At 39.5% G+C, this 15,956-nt stretch overlaps 1 protein-coding gene across 1 annotated transcript; it reads right to left on the bottom strand.

Annotated features, from left to right (window-relative positions):
* Positions 1–258: 258 nt before the first annotated feature.
* Positions 259–15,801, bottom strand: LOC128074393 (betaine--homocysteine S-methyltransferase 1). The gene is made up of 8 exons (XM_052670204.1): positions 15,666–15,801; positions 12,670–12,802; positions 9,289–9,407; positions 6,588–6,779; positions 6,260–6,407; positions 5,236–5,418; positions 1,489–1,717; positions 259–1,049 (listed from the first exon to the last, which is right to left on the bottom strand). Exons 1-8 carry the CDS (start codon positions 15,702–15,704, stop codon positions 875–877), a joined length of 1,218 nt encoding a protein of 405 aa, XP_052526164.1. The 5' UTR covers positions 15,705–15,801; the 3' UTR covers positions 259–874.
* Between the last annotated feature and the right edge of the window lie 155 nt (positions 15,802–15,956).

Below are 15,956 nucleotides of genomic sequence, written 5' to 3'. Positions count from 1 at the left end.
AACCCTCCAGTGTTCAAATTTCCTTGATTTTTTTTTTTTTTAAACTAGGTGGATTAATCATGGAATATTTTACTATTCATAAATACATGAGTTATATTTAGGAAGCTTCAGTTTTTAAGATCTTGTCTGAGATAAGCACATTTTTTTCAAGTGGAATATATAGAAATCAGTTGGATCATTTGGAAAATTACAGTAGTTTACTTGAGGTACGCTACTCAGAGCTCATATGATTTAAAGTGTCAAGATAATACAATACAATTCCGTGATATTTTTAATTTATTCAGTATTTTCTATCTATCACAATAATCTCTTAAGCTTCTCAATCTTCCAAGCAGCAAATCGGGTGTATGTGACTGGTGTCACACTGGAATTTCCAGTTTACTTCTACGCTCTTGAAGTACATGAATTTACTATAATTAACTGAGCCTGAAGCACTGGCAGATTGTTCATGCCTGAAGCTGGCCCTCAACAAGTCCTGAGGGCTGAGCTGCTCTCACAGATTTCTAAACTAAAAGAGACTCAAGAGTATTAACAGACTCGAGAGTACTAACGTAGTGTTTATAGATGTTTTTTGTCTATGCACAGGTCAGCTGAGCCTAGTATTACTTATACTACTTCCATGTGATCTGTGTCTACCTAGTAAATGGCATCTAGCTAACTAACAGAAGATCAATTATAAGAATCCAAACCTCTTCCCAAACTATTTGGGAAAGATTTTATTATCAATGCTTCTCATATTTCATTTGTAATCACATTTTCTTTGCCTCTTTCATTACACGTTAATTGAACAAATTAATAGGGCATTAATCTTCACAAGTTTTCTCTCAAAGGATGAGATGTTCTAACATCCTAACATTCAGACAATTGCAGCTGATTAGAATTTCTGTTTCTGGAAAAGCTCCTTCAGCTGCTGTTCAGTTGTTGCTTCTTTCTGCTGCATCAGCTCCCTGGCTCCTTTGGTCACTCCCCAGCCATCTGGCTTTGACATTGAAGGACAATATGGCCTGCCTGAAGCAGGCTTCAGGTTCTCCCAGTATTCTTTTCTTGCTCTAAAACAAAAGAAAAGCAAATACAGCGTTTGTTTCAGCACTTCACAATACTGAAGATATTGCGGCCATTACAAAGGATCCTCTGACTTGCAAAATCAGACTTTATGTTTAGATACAGAAAGATGAACAGAACTATACAAAGAAATGCTGCACTTTTCAAAAGAATCTTTACATCCTCAAAAAGAGCACAGTAAGCTGTCAGTTGTCTGTCAGGTGCCCATTTTAACTTTCAGGAATTACTTTCACATTAATTTTTATCAACTTTTGCAGCTCTCCTACTGCCTCTGCATCTCTTTCACTCCTCCCAGATCAGATTTAATTCCTCAAAATTATTAACATGTAGAAAACTTAAGATCTCTGAATTATGTCTGCTTTATGGACCAATATAAGATTTTGCAAGGATTGCATTTGCTTTGCCTTCCAGTTCAGATATACATACCTTGCTCTGACCCAGGGTTTAGTGTGCATGCTCAGGCTATTGCCCCAGCTACCATGTTTCTCAGAAGCTTCTGGCAAAAATCCTCTTTCAGGAGCCAGCTCTTCAGCTATTGCTCGGATGTGGTATGGCTCAAATCCACAGCAGCCTCCAATATAGCGGATTCCTAAGTCATAAGCCTTTCTTGCATATTTTTGAACATCCCATCTAGTGATGATTCTTGGTTCCAAACCTGCAAAGACATTCATACCTTGGGCTTCGACAGCACTCCACTTCAGCAGATTTTTAGTGAGAAAAAAACTTACTGAAACTTGCACGCTGTTTGGAAAACTGATGGTAAATACAGATATTTCAACTGTCTAAGCTAGAATTAATGAGACCAAGTTTCCTAAAGCTAGCTTTTAGATTCTACTGTGTGCTTCTGAACTATGCTTGTCTTAAGCTTCTTTCACCTAGCAAAACAAGCAACTAATATCCAGTGAGAGTGATCAAGCCCTCAGCCACACACTTGCCATTCTGCTAGAGTTCTTTGCTGGAATACTGGACTGTTTTCCATGTTACACTCACAGTGTGCAGCAAATAGCTGGGAAATCTTATTCTAATCTGTAAAGGAGATGATGCTGGCTTTCCTGCAACTGCAATAAGCCTGCTCTTTATTAATCAAGAGCACTTACTGAACTTTTTTCCATGACTAGCTATTGGCAGCCAGCTGTTTGCTAGCCCATCCCTTACTTAGTTATATTCCCATCCACTGCTTCATGTCCCTTCCTTCCTTCTGGAAAGTTCTGAGTGCAGAATGCTCAAAAGAAGGGTGTTCCCTTGGTTGTGCTGAGTCATTCTTCCTACCATGAGCTGACTGGATGGACAACAAAGTTGAGGAAACACTTGTGGAAGAAAAGCAATAGAAAATGTGAAGAACAAGAAAAAGCACAAGGTAGGAAGGAGGCACAAGAAGTAGCAAAACTGGAAAGAAAGAACAAAGGACTGCAAAAGAAATTTGGAGAAATTGTAATACAGAACGTCCTCCTGCTCCTTTATGCACCTCTGTAGGAGATTAACAAGCATGAGGAGAACTTAAAGTCTAATGAGTTGCTAAAGAGACAGGCTTAAACAAAAAGCAGAAATGTTCCTCAAAAGAAAATTATTGGTCACAATGAAACTGGTCAAAAGAAAATAAAGTGGCTCATCTCAGAGGGAAAAACAACGCTATCTTAAAATGCTGTTCAAATATAGTAAGTTGATGTACAATCCTGTAGATGTTAAGAGAAAGCATCAGAAGAACCACTTCACAATTTCCTCGTCTCTCACACATTACTCAAAAGCAAATGCAAAAATCAGTACGAAGTGATGAATTGTAAGAATGCAGTATCTTTCACTCAACTGATGCATGTATAAACAACTGAACTTCTGGGGAATGGTAGAGGGTGTTGTCTTGATTTCTTGATCATCTACTCGTCACAACCAGTCCTTATGCACCAGCCATACCCTTCTAAAGAAATAAGCATTGATCTCACTGTGTCAACTGGCCACACATGGGGAAACACGATGATTAAAAAAAGAAGCATTCAATGAAATATTGCCACTTAAATCATGCGTTTCCTTTGATTTCTTTTTGTTGTTGTTGTCTTTTCTTATTTCCCCTCTCCAAAGTTATCTAATATTCTATTTTCAATGCATGACTTTTTACAGCACTTATTTTCTTTATAAAAGAATTATTTATATATTTTATTTTTCACTTATAGCTTAACTGTTTGGTCATTTATAGTATAAAAAGGTTGATGCTTTCATTGATAAGATTGTAATTGGCTCCTAGATTTAGGCCTTCCATGCATTCACTCTTGAAACAATTGAGAATGCTTTGACTGACCAGCACGCTTCTTTCTAAAACACTGTCCTTGCCTTACTGGTGATTACATAGAAGGGCAGACACAAAACTGGAAAAAGTTTTAATGGTTGATAAACATTTCTGACAGCTGTTGCTGGAGTCTGCCATATGAGGTTTTGTTGGCCTTTTATATTTCAAATATCTAAGTGCCTCTTCTGCACACTTTCCACATTAAAAAGTTAACTAAGTCATTTTAGTAACCAAACTGCTTATCTGCCATCAAGTGATCAGTTTCTCCTTCTGGACTGAAAGATTCTCATGGCACGAAGCTTCTGCAATTGAGTCATGATATTTCTGAAAACTAAGGTCTCACGTGGACTCCATGCCAAGTTCAAGCCAAGAACTACAAGAAACCGAGCAGTGAATCCTTCTAATAACTTGACTGTTTTCTGGGTCTGTTTTATCTTTTTGCTTGCAATCAGAGAAGCCATACGAAGGAATGAATAGCAAAAATGAGTTCCTGGCACTTCAGTATTTCTGAATATTTTCAGAACACCATCATGCTTTTATTGCCTAATGAATGCCTTGTGCTCATGCTTCCAGTTTTCCTTTATTTAAAGAAAAGAATTTAAAAAAAAAAAAAAAAATTCCTGAAAATTGCACCTACTTCATTTTTTCTTCCTACAAATTCAGTTGTTTTATTACCTTATGTTATAGACTGAACTTGTAAAGAAGAGTGTATGATAACTGAAAACAGAGACATTTCTCAAATCAATTTAACAGTATTTTGGTTGATTTAGTCCTCTCATCTTAGGAGAATGTGATCTTTTACACCCCAGGTGTAAATAAGCCACAAAATACAAAAACCTTGTACATACAAAGTGGCTGAGTCTTTCAGAATTCATGAAATTAATTTCTCCTGAGCACAAGTGATGAAACATATCCAATTTGCTTATCCATTTGTTAGCAACATCAAAGAACATAATACTTCTGGTTTCCCTCTAATCTTACATAAGACTGTGACACTTAAGAGACTGAACACTGGCGGTGAATGGAGTTAAATCCAGCTGGCAACCAGTCATGAATGGTGTTCCCCAGGGGTTGGTATCAGAGCCTGTCCTGTATCTTTATCCAATATATTTAATGATGACCTGGATGAGTTTGCAAATAACACCAACTAGGCAGGAAGGGTCGATCTGCCTAGAAGTAAGAAGGCCCTATAGAAGGATCTGGACAGGTTAGATAAATGGGCTGAGGCTGATGGAATGAGGTTCAGCAAGACCAAGTGCTGCACTTTGGTCACAGCAACCCCACTCATAGCTACAGGCTTGCGACAGAATGGCTGGATTACTGTGTAAAGGAAACAGACCTGGGGGTAGTGGTCAACACTTGGCTGAACATGAGCCAGCAATGTGCCCAGGTGGCCAAGAAGGCCAACAGCACCCTGCCTTCTATGAGAAAAAAAGCAGCAGGGAGCAGGGAAATGATCATTCCTCTGTACTCAGCACTAGTGAGGCTGCACCTTGATTACTGCGTTCAAAACCCGAAATATTGGTGAGTTCCAGTCCAAAGGTATTTTAAACTCTGTGTTTTTTTAAGTCTATTTGTACTTATTTCTTTACTGTTCCACGGTGGTCTTGAACAAGGTTCTTCAGCATGAGGAAGAACTATACATTTAATTGAGTTCAGGTCATAGCGTTTTAACAATTTCCATCAAATTTCATTTTCAGTAACAGGCTGTAGTACTACTGAAATACTCCTGCTATGCGGATGAACTTTAATCTGATATTACACTGCAAACCCTCTATGCAGAGTGCCAGACAGGATAGTGGGGACTCATCCTATTGTATAAAAGGACATCTTACAGCTTTGGTTTTGATAAAAAACAGGAAAGAAGGAAGTATGTAACAAAAAGCATATCTTACCAAAGGGAAATTCAGGAAGATCAATAAACCCCTGCTTCCCACAGTCAGGTGTATGGAAAGCAAGTGGTTGAGACATCAGGTGGGCTTTCAGCTTAGCAGCTTGCAAGCCCTCTTTCATCAGTTTCACAGTTTCCAGTGCAGTATCTGGGTCAAAATGGCAGTTAACTCCAACAATAGAAGCACCTATGAGAAGGACAATAACTGTTTAAGTCACATATTCCAAAGAAATAGGCAGTGAATGTTTTTAGACACAGCACTCCAGAAGCAAATCAGTCCATCTGCACACCAGCCCTATGAAAAGGCAACTGAGCTGGAGTCAGTCTCAGCTCTCATGTGGCAGATCATACTATCTGCATTTCAGCTGCTCTCCTCTTAACCTTCCAGATGAAGTACCAAGATGAAAGGCATCCACCATCACATAGGCAATTATCTAACAGCTTTCTAATGCAGGTTCTGCCTTGGAATTTTAACTCTAACTCCAAAGGAAAAGAGCAGTTCAGGACAGATATAACGAAGCCCTTGTATCATCCATTATGCCACTATTCCTTCTGTCCTTCCAAGCCAAACCATTCTATGATTCTACTTGTCCTGCAGAAAATACAGCTTTTGTTAGACAAAAAGACAATTTTATTTTTTTTCTCCCCTCACTGTTTCTCATCCTGGATTTGAACCATACTCCAGAAAGTTTTTAAAACACAGAATCAAATGTTGCTTATGTTTCATAATTTCGAGCCTGGGATTTGGGGCTGTCTCTATAACCAAAAAGGAATTTGTTTAGAATTTTCCTCTACTCAGCATTAGCTACCTGTGACTACCATTCCCAATCTTGGTTAATATGATTTCTTAGCTGCAGTATTCTGCGCTTTCTTGCTACAAGACTTCCTACAGAAAACTAAACAAAAGTTCTTTTTAAAGACATAATCAGGAAGTTATCATCTCCTTCACATACCCCTTCATGTATCTGAATGCCTAAGAAATGTGTTTTGTCCCATACTTTTAAAAGCAGTTAAAAACAGTTTCTTACCAGCCTTCACCAGTTGGACAGCACACTGTCCAGGAGGCACACCATGCATGTCTCCTTCTGGACCAATGCACATTGTAGCTGCAACTGGCTTGCCAGACTCTTTTAGGACTTCAACTGCCCAGACAGCTTCTTCAACATGTTCAAAATACTGCAAGTTATTAAAACAGAACTAGTTTCATTTATCGGAGATGAAGCATAAACATTAATTCAGATGCCAAATTCATAAGCAACGCAATAACGTACTCTAACAAAGCTCTGTTGAGTTCACTGACCGTACCATTAAAAAATAATATCAGTTGAATGCATTTATTTTTAACTACAAATGTACCTCTGCAATGAGGAAGTCCACATTCTTCTGCATGAAGATATCAAGCTGCTTTCGAAAGACTGCTTTAACCTCTGTTTTGTCCTTGCAGCTTAAGTATGATGGTGTCTGACTAACTCCTCCAGCTACTACAGCATCGCCTTCACTGGCCACTTCTCTGGCAATGTCACAAGCAGCTTCATTCACTTTCTGGCACTGCATGAATACAGATTACGTTAGTTTTACCCCATCAGAGATAAGCACGAAGCTTTAGAGCACAAAACACATAAAAGTCAAAATCCATAGTAATTTCTTCATATTCATTTATAATTTAAATGTATTTTTAAATGACATTGATTAGAAAGATCGACAAACTTTCAAAAAAGTAACAAATGTTAGGAAACAAATTTCTTGTCACCTCTAAGCTATTACATCATACTATCAAATACTAATAAAAAGCATACTATTTTTAACACAGTTTAAACAATTAAAGCTATAAAAAGCAAATAAATATTTGATATTTAGTACAATTATCTTCATTCTTTCAGAAAATTATAAGAATTTAAGTGTACATTTTTGTGGGTGGAAGAAAAATACATAGTTATCTGAGCTGATTTTTCATTCTATTTTTAACTTACCTTAGTATTTTGAAATTCATCAAAATATAATATGTTTATATAGATCTATTTATGACTTTATCTTCAAAAAAAAAGATATAATTCATTATCACATATTAGCATGGCCAATTTAAGAACATTAAGGCGAAACTTAGCACTGTATATAATTAATTACCTAGACTGAAGACATTCTGATTGTACTCAGAGGTGTCTAGAACAGCTTGTGAAAAAGACACTAAGTTGAGGAAGAAGATTTTTGGAAAGGAAGCATTCGGGATAGATAGCAAGCACTGGTTAGAGCAGGTCTGTTTCTGGCTCGTGGTTTATTCAGAAACTTCAGTCTTCTCACAGCTGAAGTGTTTCATGGATGCCCCAGAAGATCAAGCTGTTTTTTAACATTGCTCCTGACAAAGTGACTTCCATTTGCACTGGCACTCACATTTAGTAATTCCAGGATCTGGAGCCATACACTAAGCCAAGCCCAGAGAACCTGATTCTAGAATAAGCAGTGAGTCTTAAAAACTTTGCTGCAAAGCATTTGCTGCACTGGTGCTCTTCCCTCCTATCATTTTGCATGGCAGCAGGTGCTGCAGCATGGTTTGTTCCACAGGCACTGTGCTTCTAGAATAGATTTTAAACGTTGCATCTGTGGAATGCAGTACCTTTACATTCAAAGTAAATTTGGTCATACAACATTATGACTGATGTTTCACACATTGAACAGCTTCTGGGGAATAGAGAGAATGTGGTTGTTTTTTTTTTTTTTTTAATGCCCTTGAGTTGGGATTTCAGCTGTAGTGACAGGAACATTTCCGAACTGCAATGCCACAAGCAGCAATAAAGCATTATTGATTGCATATGAATGAATACATAGAAACATCCATGATATGCATGCACTCAGTTAGCTGGTCTGAATGATTTAATAAAAATGTAGGGTAAATGTGGCCATATTCTAAATGGATATAAGAAAAATGAGAAAGTACTCATTAAAATGTTTGTTCTGACTACACTTAATTAAAAAGAACCAGCATCTTCTGAATCACTCCCACACCAATATCTTCTAAACTGTGTACAGTACCTCAGTACTTATGATCAGTGTTTCTCCCTTCCCCTCCTTAGAATATGAAAAATTCTGATTAATTCTACTCAGAATCACTTACATAGAAAGTGGCTCCAATTCTCTTATTAACTGGAAAGCAGTACAAAAACTAGGCTCTCAGATGTTTCTTTTATTTAACAGGTTGCCCACATAGATGAGAGCTGATGTCAAACAATGTGATTTGAAAACAATGCTGTAATAGCTCAGCCTGACCCATACAACAGTTTTAGGGTAATAGTGACCTCCCAGTTTTAAGCTACAAGTGTTCGACTAATGTCCAGTTTCTGGCCCTGCAGTATCTTCTTCCCCCAACAGTATCTTATCTATTTTCCAGAGGCTAAAGCAGACAACATGACCAAAGGAGAAGGGATCAGGGAAAACACACTGGCAAATCTTCCAGTCTCAAAGGAACTATCTAGAAATGTTTATGACCAAAGTCCCAGGTGAGCTGAGGCCTACAGTTAGTAAAGCCACTCAGCATCCCATGTGTCATTAGTGCACAGAGTGAGAAAACAGCACCATTGTACTTCTGCTGCTGTTCCAGATTACCCTCATACATGAAGTGGGGAATACTGGCCACAGAGCAAACCTTGAATTTTTAGTTATTACTTTATTAAAGAAATGACCTTAGAAAAAACATTCAATACTTTCAAGCCGGCTGCTAATTTCTAGAATTCTTCACCATTTCAGCAGTTGATTTGTTTCAGTGAGTGTTAAAGTATTTCTTCCCCTCTGCATCCCCAAATGATTTTGCCCTCTGTGCAAATGATTTTTCCCCATACTCTTTGTATCAAAATTCCAGTAAGCTAGTCTCTTCGACAAGAAAAATGCAGGTATCCTCTAGTCCCATTTTGTAATTTTGTTCTCCTTTAATCATGTCCTTCTTATTGTTCCAAACTCTGCATCATCTCATTTTTGGTCCTCAAATATAACCAAAAAAATCACTCCAAGGAACATTTACATTGAATCCACTTACTTCATATCTCCATCAAAGTTTTATTCTACTCACAGTTATTTTCTCAGCTACATAGTTGCCTCTGTTCTCCAGTTTGTCTTCACTGGCATAAAAGGTGAATGTTTGAAGAACATTGGATCCAGCTCTGAGGAATTCCCTGTGAAGCTGACGAACTAAAAAAAGACAAGAGATGCTTGGTACAGTTATTACTATTGGTATCCTAAAATTAAATGCTTACTGAAGTAATGTTACTTTGACATAAGTGATATAGTATTTACTAGTAAAGCCTGTGAGAAAGTAGCAATAGTAGTATATGCAGAATTTCTTCTTTCCCCCCCCAGACTTAAACATTAGGTAGAAAACGTAGTTATTCCCTGCTATAAATAAAGGAGGATTTCTATTCAGTGTTCTATCAGCAGATCCAGTTTTGTCTTGCACTTCACCTATCTCCTGCTTTCTGCACTCCTTCACATCTCCCAGTTTCACATAATAGAAATGCATCATAGTTCAGGAAAGGAAAGTAAAAAAAAAAACACAGCAAAAGCCTGTGAAAGAATGACAAGGAATAACAAGCAAAAAGAACATCACATGAAAGAAAGAGCCAGTTTCTCAGCTTCCAGATCATGACTGCATTAAGAGGTTCAACAGCTTACAGCACATACAAGAAATCAATTAACCTCTAGATATTGTAAACAAACAAGAGAACACTGACGTTTCTATGGCAAATGTTTGGGGAAGTTTTCCTGATGTCCTGGTTTCTCCTACCTCCTTGCCCACAGACAATCTGTGTCATTAACAAAGTGTGTGACTGTGTCATAATGAAGCTACCGCCTTCAGCTACAGCAGATACAGCATTCTACAACAGGGAAGCTCAAACAGAAGTTGCTTGTATCAATCACACAAACACATCTGCTTTCAGTGAAGGAATAGTGTCATGTTGCTTGCTTTTCTCTGCTGGTGCAGTATTTCATTTTCAGTAACAGTCTTGGCCAACTGCGGCGTGACTTAATACGGTGCCTGTTTACCCTGCAGTCAAAAAGATCTATTCAGAAACACAGATTGTAGCAGGGCTACACATCAAAAAGTCTCTGGAATCTGCCTAAGCTATCAGGATCAGATTTCAGTTTTTACAACTTCTACATTAATTCAAAACTTTAATATTTCTGAGAGAATTCTGCTTTCTATAGCATTAAAGTAGAGCGTTAATCACAGAAAAAATAGATGTTTCTACATGTTTCTAGTGGTCCAAAGTGGTTTTTGGTTTTGTTTTTTATTTTTTCCATGAGGAAGAGTAGAAAACACTTGTGAAAACTAGCCAGGAAATGGGAAAAACTGAAAAAAATCTACAAATATTTTCTACAAATGCACTGACTTCCATAACAAACAAGTTTTATTTACCCACATTGTTAGTTTGGTTTTATTTAAAATTACTGCATTCCTGGAAAAAGTCTTGGGCTTTGGGTGAATAAGGACAGTGATATAGATAAACAAATGAAACAGTAAGAAACTTATTTCAAACTGTTACTTACACAGACCCACTCAGGAGTCTCTGTCCACATTTGTAGAGAAAAAATGGCCTTATAAGTAAAGTATCAGTCTGAATCTCATTCAATCCCAGGCAGATGTTATTGTACCCACAACATTCTGTTACTATTTTAAAGCCTGCAACAGCCTGCACGACACTAACAGAAAACCCCAAACCACCGTGTAAATCATTATGTGACTGCTAGTATATTACTCAAACTATGGATTCCTCCACCATTTGACAAATGAGGTTAAGAGCTACAAGTAGGGCTAAATAATGATTTCAATTCACCACAAGTTGGATATTTAACAATAGACAGACTTACGCTAACAGGAGATGGAGAAAGTACATATGTACACTGCCCCATGCAGAGCAGTAGTTCAAATACCTGGTCTGGCTCAGGACAGTTGTCAATCTCATAGAACTTCTTTCTTGTAACAGAGTGAATGGCTTTCAACTTGTCTTTTTTTGTTTGTTTGTTTTTGGATTTTTTTGCACATGCCTTGCTGCATTCTAAGAACCTCTCCCACCCCCTTTTCCCTCTTCCCTTACAAAGAGGAGGGGGGCTGTTAGCTGTATGGATTTTGTACCAGCTGGCCCAGCCAGTTGCTCCTTGTGCTCTTTACACCTGCTTTCCAAGTAACATGACTCTTAAACACGCAGGAGAAAAAATCAGTAATGGAGGGGAAGCAACACACCACATTACAAGAAATGAACATATTCCCAGTTGAGTGTATGTTCATAAATCGCCTATAAAAAGGTTTATTAAACTGTTATAACTATTACAGACATAAGCAGTATGTTCTATAGATAGCTACCAGCAAATCAGCAGTAATGCTTAGATGGCTGAGCTCTAACCAATGACCACTAGGCAGTTACTTAAAGCAGGCCTGTGTGCTCATTTAGCCCAGCTAACTCACCTTTGAGAATATTTTTCTACATAGAACATGTCAAAGAAAGTAAACAGCAAAATTCCACTAAAGGCACATCCAATCCTTTAAAGCACAGTCCGAGAACAAGAATTCAGCATGAAGCAGAATCTCAGCAAGGCAATTAGCACTGTCTGGGTTAAGCCAGCTGATGTTAGCTCATAACCAAAAGACCCTTCCCAGATTGAATCGCTCAGTAATATATACGCTAGTTCTCAGGTGTGACAATTAGAATTAAAAGTGTTGTACAAAAAGGTAAACAAAATGCACACTGACTAACAGAATCTGTTTTCGCACTATTTATGCTAACTAGTCTTTATGCATTACAATCCTTATGCTGTAAGGCACTGTAATTGCTCATTTAGTCCCCCTCCACTGCTGGCAGTTACTCCATTAGACAGGACAGGCAGAGAAAATGATCTTATTTCACTGTAACAGTTGGGTTCTCATTCCCCTTTTCACAGTGGAGGCACATACATTAAATACTCCATTCTCATTTGGTTGTTTATTTAAAGCCACTACTTTCATGAAAAAGAAAATATACAGACAGTATTGATTTACAGCAATATAAAAATCCTAGAATGGTCAAACCCAACAAAACAGAGAGTCATCTGTAGAACTCTTTGTCACAAGACGCTGTCAGTGATAAATTTGATACTGGCTTGAGGACAGACAAGACAAGTGCATGAGAGAATATTACTGAACACAAAGATACCATATCTGGTTCAAAAATTATTGAAGACAAGAAGCACTCTGGAGAGGTATGACTATATCATGTATAATGAGGTACTACTCATTCTTCTCCAACCAGCTGCTTTTAGCCGCTGTTACAGAAAGAATATGGGGTAAGTTGAGCTTTAGGTCTACAGATCTTATGCTGTCCTTCACAGTGTCTAATTCTACAGCAACATTTCTATTTAAAAACTTGCTGCAAGTTCTATTTTTCCAACAACTTTTACTTTCGTTACAGGTAAAACTGACCTGCTTCTGGGTGTTCTACTGTTGCTTCGGGAGTCCAAGGTCCAGCTTTCACATATCCCCTCTTTTCAAGGGCAAAGACAAATCCCCCATCTCCAATCACAATCTCTCCAGCATCCAAGCGCTCTAGAATACCCTGAAGAAAAGGAGAGGTTAATAATTACAGATCTTCAGTTTCATGGGCATATGTACTTGTTGTCATATCCTGTATTTGACAAGACAGAAATATCTGTGAGCTACAGAAACACCTTTACCATAATAATAAAAAGTCATCTATTTCCTTCTTGAAATTCTCTTGAAAGAATAGTAGTAGACAGTTGGTTTTAAAAGCCTTCTTTTTCTATGGGAAACACATGAAAACAGTATGTGTTGATTGCACCTTATTAGATATATTAGTTTATGTATTTGATTCATTGCTTCATTGTCCTGTTAAAATTCTCCAAAATGTTCTGTGCTATTACACTGAACAGTACTACATGCTGCAAATAGATTACTACCCTAATGCAGACATTACACTAACAAATGTAGAAGGTACAGAAAAAATTATGGCTGTATTTTCCTGATGGCACATTTAGTGGTTTAGCAAATGAAATCTGAGCGAGCAAGAAAAGGAAAAGCCTGATGGACAGAGTTGAGAGTTATTTGTGTACTCAGAGTGTATCTTGATAATTTCTCCGCTAATTCATTTATGCTATCACACATATCAGAAAGACAAACATCTACAACTTCTCATTGCTGCCCTTTAGGTGGGATGAGAGTACATCCTCTCAACAAGGAGTACCATTTATCTCAGACAGGTCCAGTACCAGTATCTTCAGAGTGCAACCACACCAAGGTTCAAAGCTCTGCTGACACAGTCAGCATTTTTGGTTCAGGGGCTGACATGGCAGTAAGCTTATGGGGCTGCTGTGCAGATATGAGCCTGGCCAAGTACTGGCTTGCAGATCTTGCATCACATTCTAGTGCACACTGTGGACTTGCCAAAACAGCAACCTGACTAATGCTAACTCTAGCATTTAAGAGACTACACAAGCTCCTTATTTGGCAAGACCGGGGCAAAATTCAGTCTACAATACTGTATCTACAAAACTGAGCAATTTTCAGCAAGCCCACCACTCATACCTCAACAGATGGAAGCTCTCTTGTACGTCCAAGTGTTGGGAGACTTCATGAAAATTGCAGTTAGACTGAATAACTCAAATGGGGCAGCTGAGGAACTAATGACTGAGTCCTTCCCTCTCCTGCTTGCCAAGGAAGGTTGAACAAAGCCTGCTTCAGAACTTTAATGTGCAGGGAATAGGACCACAGAGGGAAAAACCCTGGAGGTAAAAGCAATTTCAGGTGCTGCTGATTGATTGAAGATGAGGGAATAGATACATGTTGACATCATATGTACATGTTATATTTAAATACACTACAACACTGGCTTTTTTCTTTTAAAAAGTCATTTCTTGGACCTGATAGAAGTTTCCCTTCAGTTATGGCTTTTTAAAACATCACTTTAAAATAATCTTCACTTTTGTCACATTGAAGCAATGTAAGTTAAAACAGTATTATCAGCTGTATTATCAGCTCAGGTTAGTTCAAAAATGGAAACCACTTTTTTGCAGGTTAGTACAGATGGTTATTATCCCAATGCACCATTGTTACTTGTCCTCACCGAATGAAATACCTTTAGTTCAACCAGCATTTTGTCCTCATTTTGTCCTGTGCAAAATGCTGTGCTGTGTATTCTTGCCTAATCTAGATCAAAACTAAACCATGTGGTGATCCACTAGTACAGAGATCTGGCATAAAGTAACAGGGAAAAAGAGATGTAAAATCTCAGGCTTTCGAGAGATCTTTTCACTTTTCGCCACCATGAATGACATTGCGTCACTTAATGCATTCACCAAAGTGGTCTGTCTACTCACCAAAAGAGAACAAATGATTGTATGAAGATATTTCCAGCTTGCTTAGGAGCGTAACTGAACCATGTCAGCAGTCTGCTTGTTTTACCTATGCCCTACCTTTCCATTGGTGAAGAGAAAGAAAGCGTCTGAAAACTCAGATCTTACCCTGACTCTCTCATTCACAACCAGTTTATGTGAAAGTAGCCATAGAAATGTGTTCATAGACACAAAAATGAATGATAACTCCTCTAAGAGCTGTCCTACTGTTAAAAGCACAGTCACGGCAAAAAGGAAGAATGTGTTGCTTCATGCCCCTGCCAAACAGTGACAGGCAGCAGCACTTCTATATGCCAGAGTTTGATTCACACATTGCTAGAAGTTCTGTCTTAACAGGCAGAACAGCTGATGCCAGAATAACTTCATACTGACTAATTTCTTCAGCTGAATGAGAGTGCAAAGGGCATGCATACACTGTGGGTGGTACTCATGTTACACTGCTGGTATTCAGCCCTATCAATCAAGGGAAGAACAGTTTGGGACTTTTAAATAGAGTTGACTGGAAGCAGAAATCCCACCTAATGAAGGTTCATGCTGACAGTATCCAGAATTTCAGTGTGTTGCAAATCTTGTTTAATTTTTTTATCAAATATTGTAAAGCTAAATGGATTTGGCAGCTGCAACGTGTGCGTTCCGAGAAAACTAAAATTCTAGGGCCTGGGGCAGCACCAACTTCAATTTAATACGCCCGACTATCCCACAACAGCACCCGATCTCTTTAAGAAGCTCTGCGCCCAGCAGGCACCGTTACCACCTGACTTTAACCGCAGCCCCACTTCGCGCCCCACCCGCAGGAACAACGGGTCCCTCCCGCGGGGTGCACAGCACGGCGCGCGGAAAGGCGCCCTGAGAGCACGGCAGCACGGCAGCACGGCAGCACGGCAGCACGGCAGCACGGCAGCACGGCAGCACGGCAGCACGGCAGCACGGCAGCACGGCCCCTTGCAAAGCCCCGCCGTGCAGCCGCGGCGCGGCCCCCAGCGCTCAGCCTGCGCCGCTCTCCAGATGCGGTGCCTGGAGCGGGACCATGAAGGCGCGGGGGAGAGTTACCCTTTTGCCCTGTTTCAGGGTCTTCGCGATCGGCAGCATCTTCCTCGCCCGGGGACGCCGGCTGTTCTGCTGCGACCCGACGGCTAGGCACGAAGCGGGAGGCAGTGTCGGCGTTCAGACAGCGCTTTTATAGCTCTGGCGGGAGGCGGTCCGCGGGGCAGCGCTGCGGGTGACACCCCTGGCCGGGCTCGCCCCCCAGCCCCTGACCTCCTGACCCTGCCGGCAGCCCCCGCGCTCCGCCTGGCCCGAGGCGGCTCCGCGCCCCTCGGCCCCGCCCGTCCCGGCCGAGGC

Source organism: Tympanuchus pallidicinctus, unplaced genomic scaffold, assembly GCF_026119805.1.
Source record: "Tympanuchus pallidicinctus isolate F22 unplaced genomic scaffold, pur_lepc_1.0 scaffold9, whole genome shotgun sequence".
Lineage (NCBI taxonomy): Eukaryota > Metazoa > Chordata > Aves > Galliformes > Phasianidae > Tympanuchus > Tympanuchus pallidicinctus.
The sequence above is the reverse complement of the archived record's forward strand: the minus strand, read 5'-3'. Positions and strand labels throughout refer to the sequence as shown.

What these genes read in the sequence shown, in the direction of transcription:
- LOC128074393 (XM_052670204.1), bottom strand. Translation starts at nt 15,704, where the DNA reads ATGCTGCCGATCGCGAAGACCCTGAAACAGGGCAAAAGG. An exon ending in CCCTGAAACAGGGCAAAAGG is followed by an intron (nt 12,803 to 15,665) that starts GTAACTCTCCCC and finishes CCTTTTCTTCAG; the next exon opens with GGTATTCTAGAGCGCTTGGA. An exon ending in TGGACTTCCTCATTGCAGAG is followed by an intron (nt 6,408 to 6,587) that starts GTACATTTGTAG and finishes AATAACTTGCAG; the next exon opens with TATTTTGAACATGTTGAAGA.